This window comes from Martes martes, assembly GCF_963455335.1.
Source record: "Martes martes genome assembly, contig: scaffold_57, whole genome shotgun sequence".
NCBI classification, from domain to species: Eukaryota; Metazoa; Chordata; class Mammalia; order Carnivora; family Mustelidae; genus Martes; species Martes martes.
In genome coordinates, this window is record NW_027666627.1 from 520,854 (window position 1) to 545,772 (window position 24,919).

Sequence of the window (24,919 nt, forward strand, 5' to 3'; positions counted from 1 at the left end):
CGAAGGCAGACACTTAACCAACTGAGCCACCCAGGCGCTCTGACCCAGGGTTTATTTAGATGTGCGTTAATTAGTTTGCAAATATTTGAGTATTCTCCAGAGATATTTTTATTCTTGATTTCTAATTTGATTTCTTTGTGGTCACAAAACACACTCTTATGACTTCAGTTCTTTTGACTTACTCCTTTTATTAGAATTTATTTTATGACCCAGAATATAGTCTCTTTTGGTAAGTGTTCCACGGATGCTTGAGAAGAACGGTAGTGTTCAAGTCTACGATGTCCTTGCTGATTTTCTGCCTACTGAACTCTCAGACTATAATTGTGAATTTGCTTGTTTCTCTGAAGTTCTGTCAATTTTTACTTTATGTATTTTGAACCTATTAATAGATGCATAAACATTTAGGTTTATTATGCTTCCTTTAGTTGACCCTTTTATCATTATTAAATGAACTTATTTATTGCTGCTAATGTTTTTGCTTTGAAATCGATTTTGTCTGGTATTAATGTAACCGCTCAGGCTCAGCCTTCTTTTGTCAAGTGTTAGTGTGGTCTATCATATTTCTGGCCTCTTAACACATTTGTAGTTTTTACATTTAAAGTGCATTTTTTTTTATAGGTGGCAGATAGCTGGGTCTTCCTTTTTTATCCATTTTGACAGCCTGCCTTTTCATTGAGACTTTTAGACCATTTTCATTTACTGTGATTATTGATGTAGTTGATTTGAATCTGTCATCATGTTGTTTGACTTCAATTTGTCCTTTCCGATCTTCATTCCATTCTCTTCTTTTTCTGATTTCTTTTGGATTAAGCAAGTAATTTTTATGATTTAGTTTTATTTATGTGTTTATGTGTATGTATGTATTTCGCTTACTAGCTGTAACTCTTTAGTTTTGCTATTTTGGTGATTAGGGCCTAAAGTATATGACGTAAGCATCATAGTCCTCCATCTAGTAATGTTATAACACATCATATGTCGTTTAAGAAAATTATAAAGGTTTACTTTCTTTTCTTCACTCCTAGCCAGATCCTTCTGGATCTGTGGGTTTATAGTTTTCATTAAGTTTAGAAAGGTTTTGGCCATTTTTTCTTTTCTTTTTTTAAAGATTTTATTCATTTATTTGAGAGAGAGAAGGAGAGAGAGAGAGAGAGAGAGAGTGCAAGCACAAGCCAGGGGGGAGGGGCAGAAGGAGAGGGAGAAGCAGATTCCCCTCTAATTGGGGAGTCCAACACTGGGCTTGATCCTAGGACCCTGAGATCATGAGATCATGAGATCATGACCTGAGCTGAAGGCAGACGCCCACTGACGAATCCACTCAGGTGCCCCCCTCATTTTTTCTTCGAATATTTTTTTCTAGTTCCTTTCCTCTGCCTCTTTGGGAAATTGTATATTAGCTTCTCACAGTTTTCAGATGTCAAATTTCAGTCTTTTATTTTGAGCTGTCTCATATGTGTTTATTGGAAAATCCAGTGTGTTTTTCATGTGTGATATAATTTACATCTCTGTAAGTGCTATTTAGTTTTTAAAAAATAGCTTCTATGCCTCCACTTACCTTTTTATGCTTTCTTTGGAGTTCTAGCTAAGTTAGTGACAAACAGTTTGATCCTTTCCCGTCCTGCTCTTATGAATTGTTAGGTGAATCCAGAGTAGTGTTCAGCCTAGAGCTCATAATTCCCCACTGCTGAGGCACGACCTACTTACGCTATTCATTGTGCTGCGGGTTATGAGTTTTTCCAGCATGGCTAATGGGGATAGATACTGCCCCTGGTGCCGTGTGAGCACCAGGCAGGGTTTCCTCTGCTCTTTCCAGATGGATCTTTCCCCTGGTCACAGATTTCCTTACGTGCATGCATTGGTTATTACTCTTCTGTTCTCCGGGGTTCGTTCGTTCTTCTGCTTTCTCCTCGCCAGTGCTTTGACCGCTGATCTCATCTGTCTTGGTTTCACCGGACTCAGTTTCATCACCTCAACTCAGGGAGTCTGGTGGAGTCTATCTCAGTTTTTTCACCTGTGTCATGGCCTGGAAATTGTGCCAAGGCAGTGAGTTCCAGTATGTGTTAGGCTAACTTCTTGTGTTTTCAGGGATCATTGCCCTTCATTGCCTGAATTCCTTTTTCTTGAAAGTGATTTTAAAGTGTATTTTACCTGTTTTTGTTTGGCTTTTTTCAGGTAGGAAGATAAATCAGTACCTGTTACTCCATCTTGGCCAGAAGCAGATTGCAATAGAACTTTGGCACATGCTGTAGACTGTCTTTAATGCTCTCCTTCCTCCTTTGCTCACGTGTTTCCTGCTCCTCCTTCATTTCTCAGAATAGTTATCTCTTTCTCAGGGAAATCTTCCCTTCCTACCGTAGATCAAGTTATGTTATGTGATCATAGAACTCTTTTATTATAGGAACTCTCTGAATTCCTAATTGTTTTCTCCTTCCCTAGACTTTAAGCTAAATACAAGCCAGAGATCTGCAGAGCTTAGTGTAATATCTTTTGCTTTTTAAAAAATTTTATTTATTTGAGAGACAGAGTGCATAAGCGGGGGGAGGGGCAGGGGCAGGGAGAGAAGCAGACTCCCCACTGAGTAGGGAGCCCAGTGGAGAGTTTGATCCCAGGACCCTGAGATCATGACCTGAGCTGAAGGCAGATGCTTAACCAACTGAGACACCCAGGCATCCCAGTAATATATTTCATATTGAAATCCTTCAATATATATTTGTTTAATGTATGAATGAATGAATGTGAAAGCATACAGTCCTTTATATGTAAAAGTACTCATATATTTTATTCTTTTTCTTTTTTAATATTTAATTAATTTATTTGAGAGTGAGCATGACTAGGGGTGTGGGAAAGAACAGAGGGGTAGGGAGGAAGGGTGGAAAGAATCTCAAGCAGACTCCATGCTGAGTGGAGCCCGATGCAGGGCTCGATCCAACGACTCTGGGATTATGTCTGACCTGAGCTGAAACCAAGAGTTAGGTGCTTAACCAGCTGAGCCACCCAGGTGCCCTATATATTTTATTTGTTTTTGTTTTTTCTCTGATGTAGATCCTGTCAGTTTATTGAAAATCCAGGAGGCGGTTCTTTCATATGAAAGATTAATAGAACTTAAAAAATATCACTGTGGACAACTTAAAAGAGAAAATAAAAAAATGGAAAATAAGGCTAATGAACTACAAAAGGAGCTATTAGAAACAAAAGAAATGATATCGAAGTTAGAGCTTCAAAAAGTGGAATGGAAGCAAGAACTCTACCGTTTGAGGTATGATATCTTGGTTTTAAGGAAATACTTGAACTATTTACTTTTTTTTTTTTTTAAGATAGGCTCCACGCCCAATATATGTGGGGCTTGAACTCACAGCCATGAGATCAAGAGTCACATGCTCTATCAGTTGAGCCAGCCAGGCACCCTTGAATTATTTACTTTTATACTACAGATGTGTAGAAGTTTTAAAATTGCTAACTTACCTTCTGGGATTTTATAGGGAAGAAAACTTCTTTAGTATTGTGAAGTATGAGATTCTTCAAAATAATACAGCAAGTTCTTAACAGCTTTTAATAATTTAATGAATATTCCAAATATAATTTTAATGATCATATAGAAATCCACCATGTGGAAACCTCATTATTTAACAAATTGAATTTTGGGTTTTTTTACCCCCATTTTTCTATACTTTAATTAATGCTGTAAGCAATGTTTTTTTATATAAATCTGTTTATACATTTCTGGTTACTTGGAATAAATTCTTCAATGTACTATTGTTTACTTAAAGTATAAAAATTTTTAAAAAAGTTCTTTGATCCTATTTTTAAATTGGACCCATCAACAGGGTATAAAATGGCCATTTTTCTCGAGACAGAAAACATTTTTAAAATTAGTTTTTTTAAAACTAATTTTAGTGTGACTAAAAAGTAAAATGGAAAATGACTACTGCTATGTTTTTTCAGCATCTCTCTTATATGTTGATAAAATTAATTCAAAAGCCTATGCTGCAAGCGCATATTACTCTTTATTGTTTACTTAATATAGATCCTGTGTTGTTATAAAAGGGGTTTTTAAATGATTTATTAAATGGATAGTAGGGGAAACAAATAATACATTATATGTTAATAAAAAAAAAAAACAACTGATAAGGGGTACCTGGATGGCTCAGTTGGTTACGTGTCTGCCTTTGGCTCAGGTCATGATCCCAGGGTGCTGGGATTGAGTCCCCCATTGGGTTTCTTGCTCAGCGGGGAGCCTGCTTTTCCTTCTCCCTCTGCCTGCTACTCCACCTTTTTGTGCTCTCTCTATCAAATAAATAAATAAAATCTTTAAAAACATGAAATGAATAATAATCAATAAGGTAAATTGAGAGTATTGCAGAAGAAGAAACATAAAAATTATAGGGCAACAAATATTCGACTCCCTAGCCTGGTCCTGGATCACAGTAATCTGCAGGTGTATGTTGTGTAAATGCATCTGCAGATACTGTCTTACACGGCTGTACCTGTGATGTTTCATGAAGTAGCAATTTACTTGTAGTGAATTATAACTTTTTTATAAACAGCAACTTCTCTTTTTTAAATAGTAACTAAATTATCTCTTCTAATGGAGGAGTAATTAGGACTATGTGGAAAAAACAATAATTTTCCATTCTTTCTTGAATAATTTCAAAATTCCTTTCCCTACAATGTCTCCCACAGTTATTACTGACTAAAACTTAGTACTAAGCAGCACAATGCTTTTTCATTGCTTCTTTTCAACTATATATATCTTTTGGAAGAGATTGAAGTGAGAAATTAAAAACACGAGCCCTAGAAAGGAAAAAAAAATTGAGAATGTAGAAATTTCATTTGGATAAAAAAACAGCATATGTGGAAGCAGATCATAACATGAGCTTTTTATTGCTTACAAAACAAATTTTAAAATAAGCACATTTATTTGCAGATTTACTTTAAAACAAGAAAACAAGAACAGAGCAATTGCTGAAATGTTATATGAAAAGATTCGGGAGCAACTAACAAGAAAAGAAGAGCAGTATAAGAAAGAAGTTGAAATGAAACAAGAACTTGAACTTAATCTTAGAGCACTAGATATGGAACTGAGGACTGTAAGAAATAATTTCAATCAGGTAAGTCTTTGATAAAAATTTCATATTTCCATCACTATTATTTATAATACACTTTGATTTAATGTATATTACTTAGGTATAAAGTAGATAAAAATTTAGTTTTATACTAATAGGAACTATGATATTTATAGCTAAGATCATTAATTTATTGGAATTCTTGGCTTCTCATATAAACGCTATGTCTATTTTCTGAATGAAGGGATGGAGGATAAATTGAGATAAATATGCATGTTGGCTTTTTTTTTTTAAGATTTTATTTATTTTTAGAGAGAGAGCATGAGTAGGGGAATGTGTAGAGGGGGAGGGAAAGGGAGGGATAAGAATCTCAAGCAACTCTGAGTGCAGAGCCTGACTCAGGGTTGATCTTAAAACCTTGAGATCATGACCTGAGCTGAAACCAAGACTAGGACACTTAACCAACTGAGCTACCCAGGCACCCCAGTTTTGGATTTTTTATATTAAAGTACAGGCTAAATCACCTTGAGACTATGATGGAATTAGTTAAATGCTTTGTAAAGAAATTTTATTTCACATACTGTATCTACCTGTATTTTTACTCTATGACAAATATAGCTGTCATTTAAATTAAAATTTGAGTTATTCGTGTAGGATAAAAATCCTTGTATTTAAAAAGGCTACTTCTTTTGAACTTTTTTTTTTAAGTTCTCTTAAGCTTTTGACTTTTTTTTTTAATGGTGTCATCCAAAATTCTAATGAAAATATGTCTTTAGGTTGTGGAAGAACGGTATGATACTGAGAAACAACTTTGTCGAAAACAGGATGCCAGAATATTACGAGATGGAATTCTAAACAATCACCTTTGCAAACAAAAAGAGATAGAAATGGATAACAAAATGAGTTCTGGGGTATTCTCTTTAGTTATTTTGAAGTACACGTGTGTATGTATTTGTATGTATATATATTTTATTTTCTGCAATTATTGTTTTTTCTCCGTGTGTGTGTGTACATATACATATATATATATTTCTCCATGTGTATATATATGTATACATATATATGTATATATATGTGTGTTTGTATATATATATATTTTCTCCATGTATATATGTATATATATTTTAAAAGCCAACACTCCAAGCATAGAGGATTTTTAAAGCATGCATATTTTGAAATTGAGATTCAATTAAGTGGGTTAACTTGACAGTTAGCTCCAGATTTCCCAAATGAACTGAATAAAAAGTACAGTATCTCAGTACTTCTTATACATACATACATAAGTATAAGTATATATTTATAAGTATAAATATATGTGTATATATACATACATATATACTTTTATACATTTATACATTTATGCAAGCTATACATGGTAGCTTTTTATACATTTTAGGTTGGCATAATTTTATTCTTATTTATATAAATTTGAATTTTTAGTCTGAAATCATGTATTCTTATGACCTTTTAATCTTTTGCAGGCCCTTACTTTTCATTAAATCATAATTTGGGACGACTGTAATGAGCTTTAGCAAAACTATATTTGATTTAATCTTCCCACTGCTATTTATAATTTTTTAAGCAATTTTACAAATAATTTGCTCATTTCAAAGCTCAATTACTATCATTTGGGCATAAGTTTGTCCAACACAAAGAGAATTGTATCTCTGTAATTTATTAATTGGGCATTGCATCTCCATTTTCAGATTAATGAGGGGTGGCAGGATTCTTGTGTAGCAGGAATGGAGGTCAGGGAGAGAGGTGAAAGCCAGTCATCTAGGGTCTTGAAGGCCATTAGAATGACTTCACTTATGTTCTGAGATAGTTATCTGTTAAAAGGATTTGAGCAGAGGATTGAACCTGTGAGGAACTCCGACATTAATTGAAGCCTCTAATAAAAAAGAGGGAAAACATTTCATACTGTAGAATTTACCAAAGTTAGTTCCACCTATATAGCCATTTCTTTTTGAGACTTCAGTAGCTTGGGAAGTTTTGGGAAAATTCATCCACAAGGAATGGATATTGGGGCTGAATTAATTATCTAAGTACCATAATACTGACTAGGCAGGATAACATCTTTTTGTGTCTTTAACCAAATTCATTAAACAGCCATAATGTGTACATGTTAGGAAAAGGAGATGAATTGACGTTTGTAGTGAAATTTTCCAAGTACATAGGTTAAAGTTATATATTGTTAACATAATTTAATAGTAAGATGATTTATAAAACCAGTAACAGAAATGTCTTATTAGGTAGTTGTGAGAAAACTTCAAGAAGAACTGGCCGATACCCTAAAAAAACTATCTATGTCAGAGTCTTCACTGGAGGTGACATCACGTTGTCGTATGAATTTAGAAGATGAGGTACAGGACTTAAAGAAAAAACTGGCTCAGAGTAGGAATCAGGTATGTATGAAATGTAACATGTCAAGTTAATCTGTAGTTGGTTAAATAATATGAAGTGTTTTAGGATGCTTATTTCCATGGACCACTTTCTTCTGTATTTTCATTACAATTAATTTAGTACAATTTTAGTATCTTCACAATGTATTTATTTCTTAAACTTTGACTGTCATTCTGTTATTTGTGTTATACATTTTTTTCTTATAGTAGTTACCCTTGAAAGTTGAAACTTACACATCATTCCTCACAGAAATTGGGACTTTTTCCCTACTAAATAATTTTTTTTAAAGACTTATTTATTTATTTGTGGTCTGGTGGGGGGGTTGGAAAGGCAGAGGGAGACGGAGAGAATTTCAAGCAGACCCCTGCCCAGCAAGAGCCCCATGCCGGCTTGATTCCATGACCATAAGGTCATGACCTGAGCTAAAATCCTGAGTTGGCTGCTTAACCAACTGAGCCACCCAGGTGCGCTAAACAATGTTTTTTAATGATATCTCTGTTACCATGATGAGCTAAACCATGTAAAAGCAGAAGATAATGTTTAATAGAATGTTTCAGAAAATTATCTTATTTTTCATCTTTACTTTTTTGAATGGATACAGAATCTGTACTGATTTCAGGGTAACTTGTACAGAAAAGTGATTTCACAAACCAGTTGAACTTAGGCATTTCCTTCATTTTCTTTTCCTTTTCAATATATAATAAATGCACAGAAATATTTAAATCATGTATGCTATATACACCCAAAAGAGAGAATTAAGAAAATTATCTATGTCTTGCCATTGGATTTTTTTAAAGCTTTATTGAGATAGAATACACATTCCATACATTTCACCCATTTAATATGTGTAGTTCAATGTTTCTGAGTATATTGATAGAGTTGTGCAACCATTATTGCCATCAACTAGAACATTTTAATAACCCTGAAAAGAAACCCGTAATCCTTGCCCCCAGGCGCAACCACCAGTCTACTTCCTGCCTCTATAGAGTTGCCCATTCTGAATATTTCATATATAGGGAATCACACAATGTGTGGTCCTTTGTGACTAGCTTCCTTCGCTTAATGTTTTTGGGGTTCATCTGTGTCATAGCATATATCAGTGCTCCATTCCTTATTATCAAACAGTACTCCATTGTGGGCTAAAACCCTTGTTCATTCATCATTTGATGCACCTTTGGGTTGTTTCCACTTTTTGGCCATTGATAATGCTGCTGTGAACGTTCATTTAGTTATTGTCTGGACATCTCATTTTATTTCCCTGCTATCACATTTTATCCTCTCAGTTAATTGGGTTGATTTCACCATCTCTCAGTCTTTTTTTTTAAATTAACATATAATGCATTATTTCTTTCAGGGGTACAAGGTCTGTGATTCATCAGTCTTACACAACTCACAGCACTCAGCATAGCATATACCCTCCCCAATGTTCATCACCCAGGCACTCCATCCCTTGCACCTCCCTCCCCTCCAGCAACCCTGTTTGTTTCCTGAGATTAAGAGTTTGTCTCCCTCCCTGGTCCCATCTTGTTTCATTTTTTCCTTCCCTACTCCCCAAACCCCCCACATTGCCTCTCAACTTGCTCATATCAGAGAGCTCATATCATAATTGTCTTTCTCTGATTGACTTATTTCGCTCAGCATAATACCCTCCCTTTAGTTCCATCCACATCATTGCAAATGGCAAGATTTCATTTCTTTTGATGGCTGCATAGTATTCCATAGTGTATATATACCACATATTCTTTATCCATTCATCTGTTGATGGACATCTAGGTTCTTTCCATCATTTGGCTATTGTAGACATTGCTGTTATAAACCTTTGGATGCATGTGCCCCTTTGGATACCTACATTGGTATCTTTAGGGTAAATACTCAGTAGTGTGGTTGCTGGTCAAAGGGTAGCTCTATTTTCAATTTCTTGAGGAACCTCCATGCTGTTTTCCAGAGTGGCTGCACCAGCTGACATTCCCACCATTCCCACCATTCCCACCAGTGTAGGGGGGTTCCCCTTTCTTCGCATCCTTGCCAACACCTGATGTTTCCTGACTTGTTAATTTTAGCCATTCTGACTAGTAGGAGATGGTATCTCAGTGTAGTTTTGATTTGTATGTCCTTGATGCCAAGTGATGTTGAGCACTTTTTCATCTGTCTGTTGGCCATTTGGGTGTCTTCTTTGCAGGAATGTCTGTTCATGTCCTCTGCCCATTTCCTGATTGGATTATTTGTTCTTTGGGTGTTGAGTATGATAAGTTCTTTATAGGTTTTGGATACTAGCCCTTTATCTGATATGCCATTTGCAAATATCTTCTCCCATTCTGTCAGTTGTCTTTTGGTTGTGTTGACTGTTTCCTTTGCTGTGCAAAGAGCTTTTGCTCTTCATGAAGTCCCAATAGCTCATTTTTGCCCTTGCTCCCCTTGCTTTGGGGGATGTTTCTAGGAAGAAGTTGTTGTGGCTGAGGTCAAAGAGGTTGCCATCTGTGTTCTCCTCAAGGATTTTGATGGATTCCTTTCTCACATTGAGATCTTTCATCCATTTGGAGTCTATTTTTGTGTGTGGTATATGAAGATGGTCCAGTTGCATTCTTCTGCTTGGGGTTGTTCAATTTTCCCGACACTATTTGTTGAAGAGACTGTCTTTTTTCCATTGGACATTCTTTCTTGCTTTGTCGAAGATTAGTTGACCATAGACTTGAGGGTCCATTTCTGGGCTCTCTATTCTGTTTCATTGATCTATGTGTCTGCTTTTGTGCCAGTACTACACTGTCTTGATGATGACAGCTTTGTCATAGAGCTTGAAGTCTGGAATTGTGATGCCTTCAGCATCAAGCCCTGCATTAGGCTCCCTGCTCAGCAGAGGGCCTACTTCTCCCTCTTCCTTTGCAGCTCCCCCTGCTTGTGTTCTCTCTGTCAAATAAACAAATAAAATGTTAAAAATACCCACAAAAACTTAATTATGTTGAGCATCTCATCTTTTTATGTGTGTTATTATCCATTTCTATATCTTCCTTAAAGACTGAATCAATTATTTTGCCCACTTCTTTATTGGATTGTCTTTTCATTATTGTAAGAGTTATTTGCATATTCTAAATACAGATCCCTTATCAGATATAAGATTTTCAAATCTTTTCTCTTATTCAGTAGCTTGACTTTTCACTTTATTGATGGTGACATTTGAAGCAAAGACGTTTTTAATTTTGATGAAATATACTTAATCTTTTTTTGTCTTTTGGTGTCATATCTAAGAAACTGTTGCCAAATCCAGTCACAAATGATACACCTATGTTTTTTTCTAAGTTTTTTTTTATAGTTTTAGCTCTTAAGTTTTGAGTTAATTTTGTATATATGCTATGAGGTAGAGGTTTAATTTTATTACTTTGCATGCGGATATCCATTTGTCCTAGTACCATTTGTTAAAAAGACTATTCTTATTCCATTTAATTGTTTTATACCCTCGTTGTACGTCAGTTCACCATAATGTAGCAATTTCTTTTTAGATTGTCAATTCTAATACATTGATCTATATGTCTATCCTTATGTCACTGTCCAATCAAATTTTATGAGACATGTTCCCTAGTCGTCTTGCAAATTACCACTCACTTATGTAATAATAAAAAGTCACTGTAGGAGAACTTAACTTTACTCCTGTAGACATTTTTTGCTTCTTAAAAAGGAGACTTTTACCAACTTATGCCTTGCTGACTCCATGATCCAATGAGAAGTTAGGCTCAAAAAGCTAGAGTCCTGTTTCTTTTCTCCATTCATATCTTTAGTCTCTCACTCAGTGCCTCGCATATCCATTTTCATCAAATCTTGGTTGTGGGATCTGCTATCTACTATTTACTTCATTACGTTTTATGAACTTGTTATAAAGTGTAGACTCATCCATAAATTTCACCATCTAGGAAGGAAAAGATGAACTCTGGGCCTTCAGCTTTCCTGTTTTGAAATCTTGCTAATCCAGAATTGCAACTCACAAGTAGATACTCTTTTGACCTGGTTCTTGTGTATAACACTGGTATTGATCCTGTTCTTGGCACAGATCCTACATTCTCAGAAAACACAGGTGTCTTTATCTGTCTTCTTTTAGTTTAAATAGAACAATATGTACTTTAATAGCTCAATACGTAATAAATGGAATAAATATTTATTACATTATTTCCAGAATACAGCTATAAATTATCAGGTTTTATTTAAAGGAGTTATCAGAGACAAATAGTAGATAATCAGTTTAAATTCCAAAAAAAAATTCAAAGCCTGTTTGTATGATATAGGAAAGCTTTGTGGCACAACATAAAGACGAGATGGTCTTACTTACCTCCCCACATAAACAAGCTTCGAGTAAAATAAAGGAGAAGTTATATTCAATTTAAATAATGCCAAAGGATAGTACATTTCGTTTTCTACTGAAAAGATTAAAAATGATTCCATAATGTTCTCTTTATTTCCTCACTGATGAAAGCAGAATAAAGATTGAGTATTAGATTGGTTAAAAAATACTCAAATCTGCCTATTTCTTTTAGAATTTCAGTTAATGGAGATCAGGTAAAAGGTCAAATTTTGGTTATTAAACTATTTCTAGTTTTTCAGCTATTATATTTCAAATCATATTGTCTCTCTGCTCATGAGTTTTTCTTTTCCCCTAGCTTGTGGGGAAATTCTGGAAATTCTGGAAAGGTGTTCCTGCCAGTTGTAATAATTTGTAATTGAAGGGAATCTTAGAAAAATATCTTAAGAGAAAGGAAGAAGGTGGCAGAGTAAGAGGAGCCTAGTTTCAACTAATCCCTGAAGACTAACAGAACAAAGTCCACTATTAGAGAGAAGAGGCCACATCAAAGAAGGTAGGAAGTACAGAGATGTGGTTTAGGAGAGAAACAGATCCTGGCGGCTGCAGAGGAGGGGAGTCATGGTCATGGAGAAGGGCAGGAGCGAGACACGGGTCTGCACAAAGAGAACGTTTCCCTGTAGCCACTGACTACACAGGAAAGTGAGAGGAGTATAATGTCATGAGTTCTTACAACTAGGGGGACTTAAAACCTGGAATTCTAAAAGTCACTGGGTTTGGCTGGGATAGAGCCTGTAGGGCACTGTGCTGCTCTTGGAGAGAAGGCAGGCAAACCACCTGGGAACATACAGCATGGAAACAGTGATCTGAACAGTGTCTGGGGCATACAGTAGGGAAATTACTCAGTCTTCTCAGAGCATTTCCCTGAGAGGCAGTGTTCACAGAGACCCCTCTCTAGGAACAAAGGAACCAGCTTGTACCATTTCCCTCCAGTGCCCCTCAGCACAAGCACAGAGCCATCTGTGGGACACAGTGCAGCTCTGACACTGGCTGCCTAATCTGCTTACACCGAGCACCATCCCCTTGCACTCCAGTGGAACTGCCCTGCTCAATCATTCTTGCCTCAGTTCCACCACAGCAGGCCTTTCCCCCAGAAAATCAGCACAAGCCCCTGCCCACACCACATCTGACCAGATTCGGGAGGGCCTCAGTTCCAGTGGAGGTGGTGACAGGTCTCATTTCACAAGCACACCAGAGCACACCTAGTTAAAAGTTGCTACCTTCAGGCCAGGTACTAAACACTGCCCACAGCAGTGAGGGAGAGCCTCTGCAGATGTCTGGCCTGAAGGACAGAGCAGCCAGAACACAACAGCAGAGTGCATGCAGCACACACTAGAGATACTCCCCTAAGCACGAGACCCTGGGCACTACATGACGTCTTTTTTCATAAGTCCATTACTTTCGGGAGCAGATGATGTAACTGGCTTTTTTAACACAGAGAAGCTGGTAGAGACTTAGATAAAATGAGAAAACAGAGGAATTTATCTCAAACAAAAGAACAGGATAAGGCCATGGGTCCAGAGATTGAAGTGAGACAGATGTAAATATCATGCCTGATGGAGGATTTAAAGCAGTGATCATAGGGATACTCACTGGACTTGAGAAAAGAACGGACAACATCAGTGAGATCCTTACAACAGAGATAAAAGAGCTAAAAAAGAATCAGAGATGAAGAGTGGAATAAATGAGATAAGAAACACACCTAATGCAATGAACAGCAGGCTGGAAAAAACAGAGGAACAAATTAACAACTTAGAAGTCAAAGTAATGGAAAGCAATGAAGCCAAAGAAGGGAGAGAAAGAAGAATTATGCAAAATGAGACCAGACCTAGGGAACTCAGTGACTCCATCAAATGTAATAACATTCATGTTATAGGAGTCCCAGTAGAAGAAGAGAGAAAAAAGGTGTAAGAAAAGTTGTTTCTAGAAATAATAGCAGAAAACTTCCCTAATCTAGGGAAGGCAAAAGACATCAAGATCCAGGAGACACAGAAAACTATCAAAATCAACAATAGTAGGCCAACACCAAGACCTATTGTAATTGAATTTGCAAAATATACTGATCAAGAAAACATCTTAAAAACAGGAAAGCAAGTCAGTAACTTCCAGGGGAAACCCCTTAAGGCTAGCAGGAACTTTTTCAGCAGAAACTTTGCAAGCCAGAAGGGAGTGGTATTATCTATTCAACGTGGTGAATGGGAAAAATCTGTAGCCAAGAATACTCTATCCATCAAGCCTATTACTCAGAATAGGAGAGATAGAGTTTCCCAGATTAAAAACTAAATGAGTTTGTGACTACTAAACTAGCCCCACAGGAAATATTAAAGGGGACCCTTTGAGTGGAAAGAAGAGACCAAATGTGACAGTATAAGGGCAGGAAGCACAAAAGTAGCAAAAATGAACATTTATATAAAAACTAAGTTAAGGAACTCAGGAAAAAAGGATATAAAATATAATACCTTACCTAAAGCATGGGGAGAAGAGAAAAGAAAGGGCTCAAACTTAAAGACCAGCAGCTTAATATAGACTGCTATATGCAGAAGAGGTTATATACAAATTATATATCATAAACCACTAATAGTGGTGCCTGGGTGGCTTAGTTGTTTAAGCATTTGACTTGATCTCAGCTCAGGTCATAATCTCAGGGTTGTGAGATTGAGCCCTGCACTGCTCTCTATTCCAGCCATGGAGTCTGCTTAAGATTCCTTTCCCTCTCCCCACTCCACTCATGCCATCTCTAAAAAGAAAACAAAACCACTGATAAACACTCAAAGAGGAGAAAGAAATCCAAATATATCACTAAAGAAAACCAGTAAAACATCGAAGACACAAAAAATGGTCAGAGAAAATCTCTAGAAACAACCACAAAGCAAGTAGTAAAATGAGAAATACATATCTATCAATAATTACTTTGGATATAAATGGGGTAAGTGCTCTAATCAAAAGACATAGGATGTCAGAGTGGATTAAAAAAAAGAAGAAGAAGAAGAAAAAACAAGACCCATGTATAAGCCGCTTGCAAGAGCTTTCTATTTGTCATAAGGACACCTGCAGATTGGAAGTCAAGGGATGGAAAAAACATGTATCTTGCAAGTGGATATCAAAAGAAAGCCAGAATAGTAATACTTATGTTGGACAAAATAGAGTCTGAAAGAACGACTATAGTAAGAGACAAGAGCACTATATCATAATAAAGAGGACAGTCTGACAGGAAGAAGAACTATCTATTGTAAATATTTATGCACCCAACATGGGATCACCCAAGTACATAAAACAATTAATGACTAAAATAAAAGAACTAATTGATAATAATACAATAATACTAGGGCCCTTTAATTTTATTATATATGTTTTAAATGAAATTCATTGCTTTTATTCCTAATTGCAAAAGTATCCATGAAGACAATGTACAATTTGGATATTTTAGGAAGGAATAGAAATAATCAATAGTTTATTCTTCTAATCCAAGAGCATGGAATGGTCTTCCATCTTCTTGTGTCTTCTTCAGTTTCTTTAATGAGTGTTCTGTAGTTCCTCGAGTACAGATCCTTTACCTCTTTGGTTAGGTTTATTCCCAGGTATCTTATTGTTCTTGGTGCTATAGTAAATGGAATCGATTCTCTAATTTCCCTTTCTGTATTTTCATTGCTAATGTATAAGAAAGCCACTGATTTCTGTACATTGACTTTGTATCCTGCCACATTACTGAATTGCTGTATGAGTTCTAGTAGTTTGGGGGTGGAGTCTTTTGGGTTTTCCATATAAAGAATCATGTCATCTGTGAAGAGAAGGAGTTTGACTTTTTCCTTGCCAATTCGGATACCTTTTATTTCTCTTTGTTGTCTGATTGCTGTTGCTAGGACTTCTAATGCTATGTTGAACAAGAGTGGTGAGAGTGGGCATCCTTGTCGTGTTCCTGATCTCAACGGGAAGGCTGCAAGCTTTTTCCCATTGAGGATGATATTTGCTGTGGGTCTTTCATAGATAGATTTTATGAAGAAGAATAAACATTGTTAAAATGTCTATACTGCCTAGAGCAGTCTATACTTTTAATGCCATTCCGATCAAAATTCCACCGGTATTTTTCAAAGAGCTGGAGCAAATAATCCTAAAATTTGTATGGAATCAGAAGAGACCCCAAATCGCTAAGGAAATGTTGAAAAACAAAAATAAAACTGGCGGCATCACGTTACCTGATTTCAAGCTTTACTACAAAGCTGTGATCACCAAGACAGCATGGTACTGGCATAAAAACAGACATATAGGCCAGTGGAACAGAGTAGAGAGCCCAGATATGGACTCTCAAGTCTATGGTCAAATAATCTTTGACAAAACAGGAAAAAATATCCAGTGGAGAAAAGATAGTCTCTTCAATAAATGGTGCTGGGAAAACTGGACAGCTATATGTAGAAGAATGAAACTCGGCCATTCTCTTACACCGTACACAAAGATAAACTCGAAATGGATAAAAGACCTCAACGTAAGACAGGAATCCATCAGAATCCTAGAGGAGAACATAGGCAGTAACCTCTTTGATATCAGCCACAGCAACTTCTTTCAAGATATGTCTCCAAAGGTGAAGGAAACAAAAGCAAAAATGAACTTTGGGGACTTCATCAAGATCAAAAGCTTCTGCACAGCAAAGGAAACAGTCAACAAAACAAAGAGGCAACCCGCGGAATGGGAGAAGATATTTGCAAATGACGGTACAGACAAAAGGTTGATATCCAGGATCTATAAAGAACTCCTCAAACTGAACACACACAAAACAGACAATCATATCAAAAAATGGGCAGAAGACATGAACAGACACTTCTCTAATGAAGACATACAAATGGCTATCAGACACATGAAAAAATGTTCATCATCACTAGCCATCAGGGAGATCCAAATTAAAACCACATTGAGATACCACATTACACCAGTTAGAATGGCCAAAATTAGCAAGACAGGAAACAACGTGTGTTGGAGAGGATGTGGAGAAAGGGGAACCCTGTTACACTGTTGGTGGGAATGCAAATTGGTGCAGCCACTTTGGAGAATAGTGTGGAGATTCCTCAAGAAATTAAAAATAGAGCTTCCCTCTGACCCTGCAATTGCACTACTGGGTATTTACCCCAAAGATACAGATGTAGTGAAAAGAAGGGCCATCTGTACCCCAATGTTTATAGCAGCAATGGCCACGGTCGCCAAACTGTGGAAAGAACCAAGATGCCCTTCAACGGATGAATGGATAACGAAGATGTGGTCCATATACACTATGGAGTATTATGCCTCCATTAGAAAGGATGAATACCCAACTTTTGTAGCAACATGGACGGGACTGGAAGAGATTATGCTGAGTGAAATAAGTCAAGCAGAGAGAGTCAAGTATCATATGGTTTCACTTATTTGTGGAGCATAACAAATAACATGGAGGAAAAGGGGAGATGGAGAGGAGAAGGGAGTTGAGGGAAATTGGAAGGGGAGGTGAACTATGAGAGACTATGGACTCTGAAAAACAACCTGAGGGTTTTGAAGGGGCGGGGGGTGGGAGGTTGGGGGAACCAGGTGGTGGATATTAAGGAGGGCACGGATTGCATGGAGCACTGGGTGTGGTGAAAAAACAATGAATAGAGTTACGCTGAAAAGAAATAAAAAATTAAAAAAAAAATAAAATGTGTAAAAAAAGAAATAAAAAAGGAAGCAAGAAAAAAATCAATAGCTAGGCACTTTAACACACCACTTATATCAGTGGACAGATCAGAAAGTCAACAAGGAAACAGTGGCTTTATATGATGCACTGGACTGGGTGGACTAAGGAGATATATTCAAAATATTCCATCCTTAAACAACAGAATACACATTCTGGAACATTCTGTAGAATAGATCACATATTAGGCCACAAAACAAGTCTTTCTTTTTAAATTTAATTTTATTTTTTTTCAGTGTTCCCAAATTCATTGTTTATGCACCACACCCAGTGCTCCATGTAATACGTGCCCTCCATAATACCCACAAAACCGGTCTTAATAAAGACAAGAAGATTGAAGTCATACCATGCACCTTTTCTGATCATAATACTATTAAATTAGAAGTCAGCCACAGGAAACAATGTGAAAGACCACAAGCACATGTTGGTTAAGTAACATTCTACTAAACAATGAATGGAGCAACAAGGAAATAAAAGAATAAATTTAAAAAAAATACATGGAAGCAAATGAAAATGAAAACACAATTGCCCAAACTTTTGAGATACAGTAAATATGGTTCTAAGAGGGAAGTATATAGCAATACAGGCCTACCTCAAGAAATCAGAAAAATCTACAACAACCTTACCTTCACCTAAAGAAGCTAGAAAAAGAACAACAAATGAAGCCTAAAGTCAGCAGAAGGAAGGAGATAATAAAAATTAGAGCAGTAGTAGTAGTAGGTGGCTCAGTTGGTTAAGCAGCAGACTCTTGATTTCAGCTCAGGTCATGATCTCAGAGTCCTGGGATTGAGCCCTGCTTCTGGCTCTGTGCTCAGTGGGGAGTCTACTTGAGGGTTCTCTCACTCCCTCTCCATTTGATCCTCTCCCCACTTTCTCTCTCTCTCAAATAAATTTTTTTTAAAAATTAGAGCAGAAGTAAACACTATAGAAACTTAAAAAAGACAAAAATAGGAGAGATCAATGAAACCAGGAGCTGGTTTTTTAAAAAAAATTAATAAAACCAATAAGGCTTTAGCCAGAGTTATCAGAAAGAAGAGAAGAAGGACCCAAATAATATCACAGATGAGAGAGGAGAAATAACAACCAACACCACAGAAATGCAGACAATTATGAAAGAATATTATAAACAACTATATGCCAACAATTTGGACAATGTAGAAGAAATGGATAAATTCCTAGAAACATATAAATGACCAGCACTGAAACAAGAATAGAAAATTTGAACAGACTGAAAACCAGTGAAGAAATTGAATCATTAATCAAAAAACTATGAACAAACACAAGTCCGGGACCAGAGGCAAATTCTACCGAGCATTTAAAGGAAGAGTTAGTACCCATTCTCAAACTATTCCAAAAAACAGAAAAGGAAGGAAAAACTCCAAATTCATTCTATGAGGCCAGTATTACGCTGATACCAAAATGAGACAAAGACACCACAAAAAGAACTCTAAGCCAGTATCTTTGGTGAGCATGGATGCAAAAATCCTCAACAAAATACTCGCAAACTGAATCCAACAGTACATTAAAAAAAATCATCACCATGATCAAATGGGATTTATTCCTAGGTTATGGGGGTGTTTTAATATCAGCAAATCAATCATTGTGATACACCAAATTAATAAAAGGAGAAGAATCATCTGATCATTTCAAAAGATGTAGAAAAAGCATTTGAGGGGCACCTGGGTGGCTCAGTGGGTTAAAGCCTCTGCCTTTGGCTCAGGTCATGATTCCGGTGTCCTGGGATCTAGCCCCGCATCGGGCTCCGTGCTGTGCTCGGAGGGGAGCCTGCTTCCCCCCCTCTCTCTCTGCCTACTTGTGATCTCTGTCCGTCAAATAAATAAATAAAATGTTTTAAAAAAAGCATTTGACAAAGTGCAACATCCATTCATGATAAAAAAGTACAACATCCATTCATGATAAAAATCCTCAACAAAGTAGGTTTAGAAGGAACATACTTCAACATAATAAAGGTCATATATAAAAAATGCACAGGTAATGACATTCTAAATGGGGGAAAACAGAAAGAAAAACTTCTTAGATCTTGCTTCTAGTTATGGGCTTCTTCTCATTAGCACTGTTTGTCATTATTAAATTAATCTTAGGGGCACCTGGGTGGCTCAGATGGTTTGTCTGCCTTTAGCTCAGGTCATGATCTCCAGGCCCTGGGATTGAGTCCCATGTTAGGCTCCCAGCTCAGCAGGGAGTCTGCTTCTCCCTCTCCCTCTGCCTCTCCCCCTGCTTGTGCTCTGTCTCTCCGTATCTCTCCCAAATGAATAAATTTTAAAAAATTTAAAACAATTAATCTTAACATTTACTACTTCCCACTTTAATGGAGACCAATTTCTACTATATAAATTATGTATTTTATTAACTCTTTTTGTCATCCATTTTTCTGTTTGTTTTTTCTTAACAAACTCCCCAAAGTTTAGTGGCTTAAATAAATAACATTTATTTCGTTCACAAATCTACTGTTAGGAAAAGTGTGGCCAGGACAGCTTGTTCTCTTCCCCTAGCTTCAGGTGGGGCAGCTGAAAGTCTTGGGGCTGGAACTGTAAGATTTGTTCACTCACATCTGGTGGTGCCTAGGGCTATAGTTGGGGCAGGCAGCCAAAACACTGACACTGGCACACTAGCCTCTTTGTGGCCTGAACTTTCTTACAAGATGGGGGGCTCAATTCCAAGGAAGCTGCCTGAGCTGCAGAGCAAGGCAGAAGCTCTGTTGTCTTTTGTAATCTAGCCTTGGAATACACAGAGCATCACATTCACCATATTCTGTTAGGAGAAAGTCACGAAGGTAGGCCCATGGTCTTTTTTTAATGGAATGAATATTTAAAAACCTATGGACACATTTAAAAAGCAGCATGATTTACCCACTGGCCACAATTTTTTTGTATTCCTCCCACATGAAAAATACACTCACCTTCCCCCCATACCTCCCACAAATCTCAGTTCTCCTGGCATTGGGTTTAAGCTTGAGTCCAAGATCTTACCATCTTAATCAGGTACAGCAGGGATAAGGTACCTGAAGTATAGTCCCTTGAGTGCAAGTCCTCTCCATCTGAGCACTTGGGAATTAAGGAAGGCAGTTCTCTACCACTCCAAATGGAACACTCTGGTAACCTGCTCAGGACTCTCCCATTGAAAGAAAATGGGAGGCACACCAGTCCACAGCAGTTTTGAAACACACCCTGAAGCATGCTGTCAGTTCTTCAGTTAGGACTTAGTCCTAACCATGGGAATGCTTCTCCATGGCTGTTTGCTTTACTCTTGGAGCTCTTGGTTCTGTCCTTTTCATAAGGAATGACCTGTGTTTGTAGCTTCTTTCTCAGCTTGCTTCCTCCTGGTGGGACTTCTAAGACTCAAAGGCCTATTTTTAGTTTGTACTATCTTGGTCTCTTTTAGTCCAAGCTCGCAAACAGTGTTTTTGCTACTGTAATTATCTTAGTATTTTGAATTTTCCGTGAATATGATTGGATTTCATGCCATTAGAAAAGCCATTCTCCCGGGTCTTTTTGAGATAAGCTTTTCACCTCAGGTTTCCTGTGCAGCTCTCATTTGACAATGCGTTTCAAATTCTCCTACTCTTAAGATCCTTAAAGAAATTTGAGGCACACCTTAAATCCTTCTCAAGTCTTAATAAAGGGTTTATAGTTTTGGCTTCATCCATAGGCCATGTCTTCCTGGATTTGCTTTTAACCCAGAAGGCATTTCTTTCTTTTAGCGTTATTTGACAATACAGCATGTGGAGAGGCTGTAAATGAGGAACAGATAGATGAACCCAGTAAGTCCTGGTTCCTTCATATTGAATAGTCTTTCTTTAGCTTATCTCTCCTATCAGTTTTACTTTCAAGTGGTTTGTGGCACGAGTTCCTTTCCCTCTAGTGTCGTTTTCTTCCCTTGTCTAGAAGCCTTTGCTGTAAGCCTCTTCAGGGGCCATCAGGTTTCCACTAACAGTCTCTTGGAAGCCCTTTTGGTTTTCATTCTTACTCTTCTCCACTTCGCACTCTTACTCTTCTTTCAGGTTCCACCCACCTCCTGGTTCGAAGAAGGTTTAGTTTTAGTTTTTTGGTTTTTTTTTTTTTAATGGCAGCACCCCATTTTAATATCAGTATCTGTGCCAGTTATTTATTGCTGTATAATAAACCATCTCAAAACCTAGTGGCTCAAAACAGCATTTATCTTGTTCACAAATCTTTGGACAAGGCTGAGGAAGGCCAACTCATTTCTTCTTCATTTGGCCTCACCTGGGGTGACTGGAAGCTGGGAACTAGAATCATCTAAAACCTTGTTCCTGCACATGTTTGGCTGTTGAGGCTGGCTTTGGGCTAGGTGGTTAGCTAGGGCAGTCTCAGCTGGAATATTTGCATGAAGACTCACTAGGTAGCCTGGGCTTTCCCACAACAGCTGGATTCTAAGGGTGAGGTTTCCTAGAAGAAGAAAGTCAGATGGAAGCTATATCACATTTTCTAACCTAGCCTTAAAAATCACACAGCAGTTCTGCCATATTCTGTTCACTAGGAACCAGTTACTAAGGCTAGCGCACATTAAGGGGAGGGATTGTCATGGGAGAAGTGTCAATTTATAAAACCACCACATCCACTCACCTTGTCTTTCCAATCATATCTAAAGGAAAGGAGTTCTTCCCAACTGGAAGAAAGTTTTTTGGTTGAAACTGAAACTCCAGCAAGTTTTTTGGCTGTTTTCATTGCTTAGTATATTCTCTTATTTTGTGGGAAGTAACAAAGGACTATAACACTGTCGAGTTAAGGAATTTTTTTTTTTTTTTGTCGAAAAATATATGGATCATCTCACTAAATTTTTTTCCCCACTAATTTTTTTTTACTGAGAGATGTGCTTTCTTAACCTTGTGAATCATTTCTCCTCAGAATGCAATTCAAATTAGCATAAAACATTTGTAATTCAGAAAAAGGCTGATGGCATTAGAATCAGTATTTATAGATTCATTAATTAGAGTCTTATTTTCAAAGTCTTATTTTGGTAAGCATTTATTGGCTCAGACCTACATAAGTCTATATGGTATTCCTAAAACTTCTTTAAAAATTATGGAGTACGAGGGCACCTGGGTGGCTCAGTTAAGTGCCTTTGGCTTGGGTCGTGATCCTGGGATGCTGGCATTGAGCCCCATGCTGGGCTTCCTGATCAGTGGGGAGTCTGTTTCTCCCTCTCCCTGCTCTTGTGCTCTCGCTCTCTTGCTCTCTCTCCCTCTCAAATAAATAAATAAAATCCTTAAAAAAATTATGGAGTGTTAACGTGAGGGAAGGGTTCAGACACTTTCTATTAAGACGTGACTTACAGTTATTTTATGGAGGAAAAATCTGAAACAATCATAGAAAAATAAAAATATAAGAATCAAATACAAATGTGTGGCAAAGAGGATGACAGCAGAGATTGATTTTAGCAACTCCTAGTGGTTTTAATTTTGTTCTTGATTTTCTGAGTTATTTGAGGTTCCACATTCCAAGACTGTACAATATAGATAACATTTTGTTGAAAATGAACTTATTTTAAAATTTGAGCACCTGGCTGGAGCAGCAGTAACATATGTGACTCTTGATCTTGGGGTCGTGAGTTCAAGCCCCATGTTTGGTGCAGAGATTTAAAATCTTTAAAAAAAAATTTGGCGCCTTAGTTTTGCATTAGACTCGTTTCACTCTACATCTAAACTGTATTATTTTATTAATGCAGGTTGATGATCTTACAGCAAAACTGGAAACTATGTCTTCAAAAAACCAGGTTCTTACTCAGAAATTATCATCTATGAAAGAAATACAGATGAAATGTGAAAACCTAGAGAAGAATAAAAAGAACTTGGAACAACGAGTAGTAAACCTCAGAAGTTGTGTAGAAGTCAACGTGGTAGAATACAGTAAAATAGAACAATATAAACAGGAGTTTGAAGAAAGGACAAGATTGACCCTAGCAGAAAAATTAAAAGAAGTCGATAGATTTTTAGAGGTTAATTTATTTGTCTATAAAATGCTTTAATTCATTTCACTGCAAATTACATTTTGGTTATAGGCAGTGTAGAGTTTTCCTCTACTTCCTTTATAGCAATTTGGTAAATTAATGGAAGCATTTGTTCCTTCCCTTTCAAAATTTCAGTTTTCATCATTATTCACACTAAATTGATCTTTCAGAATGATTCACAGTAGAAAGTTATTTTATTTTTTAAGACCAGTTAGTATAAAATAAGGCTATTGAGAGGAAAAGAAAAAATTGTGCTTTAAAAATTTTTACCATGGAGTACATGGGTGGCTCATTCGGTTGCTTGTTTGGGCTCCATTCTGGGCATGTCTGCATAAAAGAAATGGTACCGTACTTGGATTATTCTTTTTTTTATATTAAGTATCTAATTTATTTATTTGGAAAGCACGAGTGGGGGATGGACAGGTAGAGAGAAAATTCCAGGCATACTTCATGCTGAGTACGACACAGGGCTTTATCCCAGGACCCTGATATCACTATCTGAGTAGAAACCAAGAGTCAGGCACTCAGATGACTGAGTCAGCCGGGCACCCCATGTACCTCAATTATTCTTAAGTTGTATTGTTCACATTTTAAAAATTTAAATGATTTTATTATTCTTTGAATTATCAGATTGCATGAGTTTTCATGTAAGAATGAACATTATTCACATTTAATTCAGCTTCACATTAATGATAAATATTTTTACATTTCAGCTTTTTTTTCACTTTAAAAATTGCTCTCTGAATCATTGACACAAAACTAAAAGAAAGAAATCTACTGTAATAACCCAGATTGTAACAATTTTAAAACTATGCTTTTAATTTGCTTTAGACACAAGTAGCATTTCAAGAAAGCTTAGCACAGTTAAGAGAAAATAATAATGCTTCAGTAAGAAGTCAAATGGAACTCAGAATTAAAGAGCTGGAATTTGAATTATCCAAAATGAAAACTTGTCAAGATGTTACTAAAACAGAATTGGACAGATACAAGCACCTCTACCTAGAAGAAGTAAAACATCGAATGTCATCGACAAATGAACTGAACAAGTAAGTTAAAACAATCATGGAAAGTAGAGTTAGCTTATGAATTTGCCTCTAAACCATAATTTTTTTGGAGCCACGTTCATGAGAACAGTAGTAAGTGAAAGCCAACTAGATACTATAATTTTGAAAAATGATGTTTGTAAATGAACTTACTGTTGAAATGTTAGTCCAAGACAGTTTGCATTTCTCTCATTTTTGGTTTTAAATGATTTTATTTTTTTCCCTTGAGTATTTTCAGTTAATCTGATCTTCTAGTCTTTAAACTAATTGTTTGAAGGTTTATAATTTAGACAGCATATTATTATAAAATTGTCAGAATTACCCTAAATGGAAATGAGTTTATTAATATTTATTTATTAATGTTAGTTTATTTTTGGAAGAGTGCATCTTT

General features: G+C 36.7%; 1 protein-coding gene across 1 annotated transcript in view; it reads left to right on the forward strand.

Moving 5' to 3' along the window:
* Positions 1-24,919, forward strand: part of LOC308337881 (ankyrin repeat domain-containing protein 26-like) — a 147,167-nt gene that overhangs the window by 106,806 nt on the left and 15,442 nt on the right. Inside the window, exons 16-21 of the mRNA XM_080831426.1 lie at positions 3,040-3,253; positions 4,922-5,105; positions 5,837-5,971; positions 7,313-7,465; positions 23,204-23,251; positions 24,317-24,531. Coding sequence (XP_080687552.1) covers positions 3,040-3,253; positions 4,922-5,105; positions 5,837-5,971; positions 7,313-7,465; positions 23,204-23,251; positions 24,317-24,531 — 949 coding nt within the window. The remainder of the gene's footprint in view (positions 1-3,039; positions 3,254-4,921; positions 5,106-5,836; positions 5,972-7,312; positions 7,466-23,203; positions 23,252-24,316; positions 24,532-24,919) is intronic.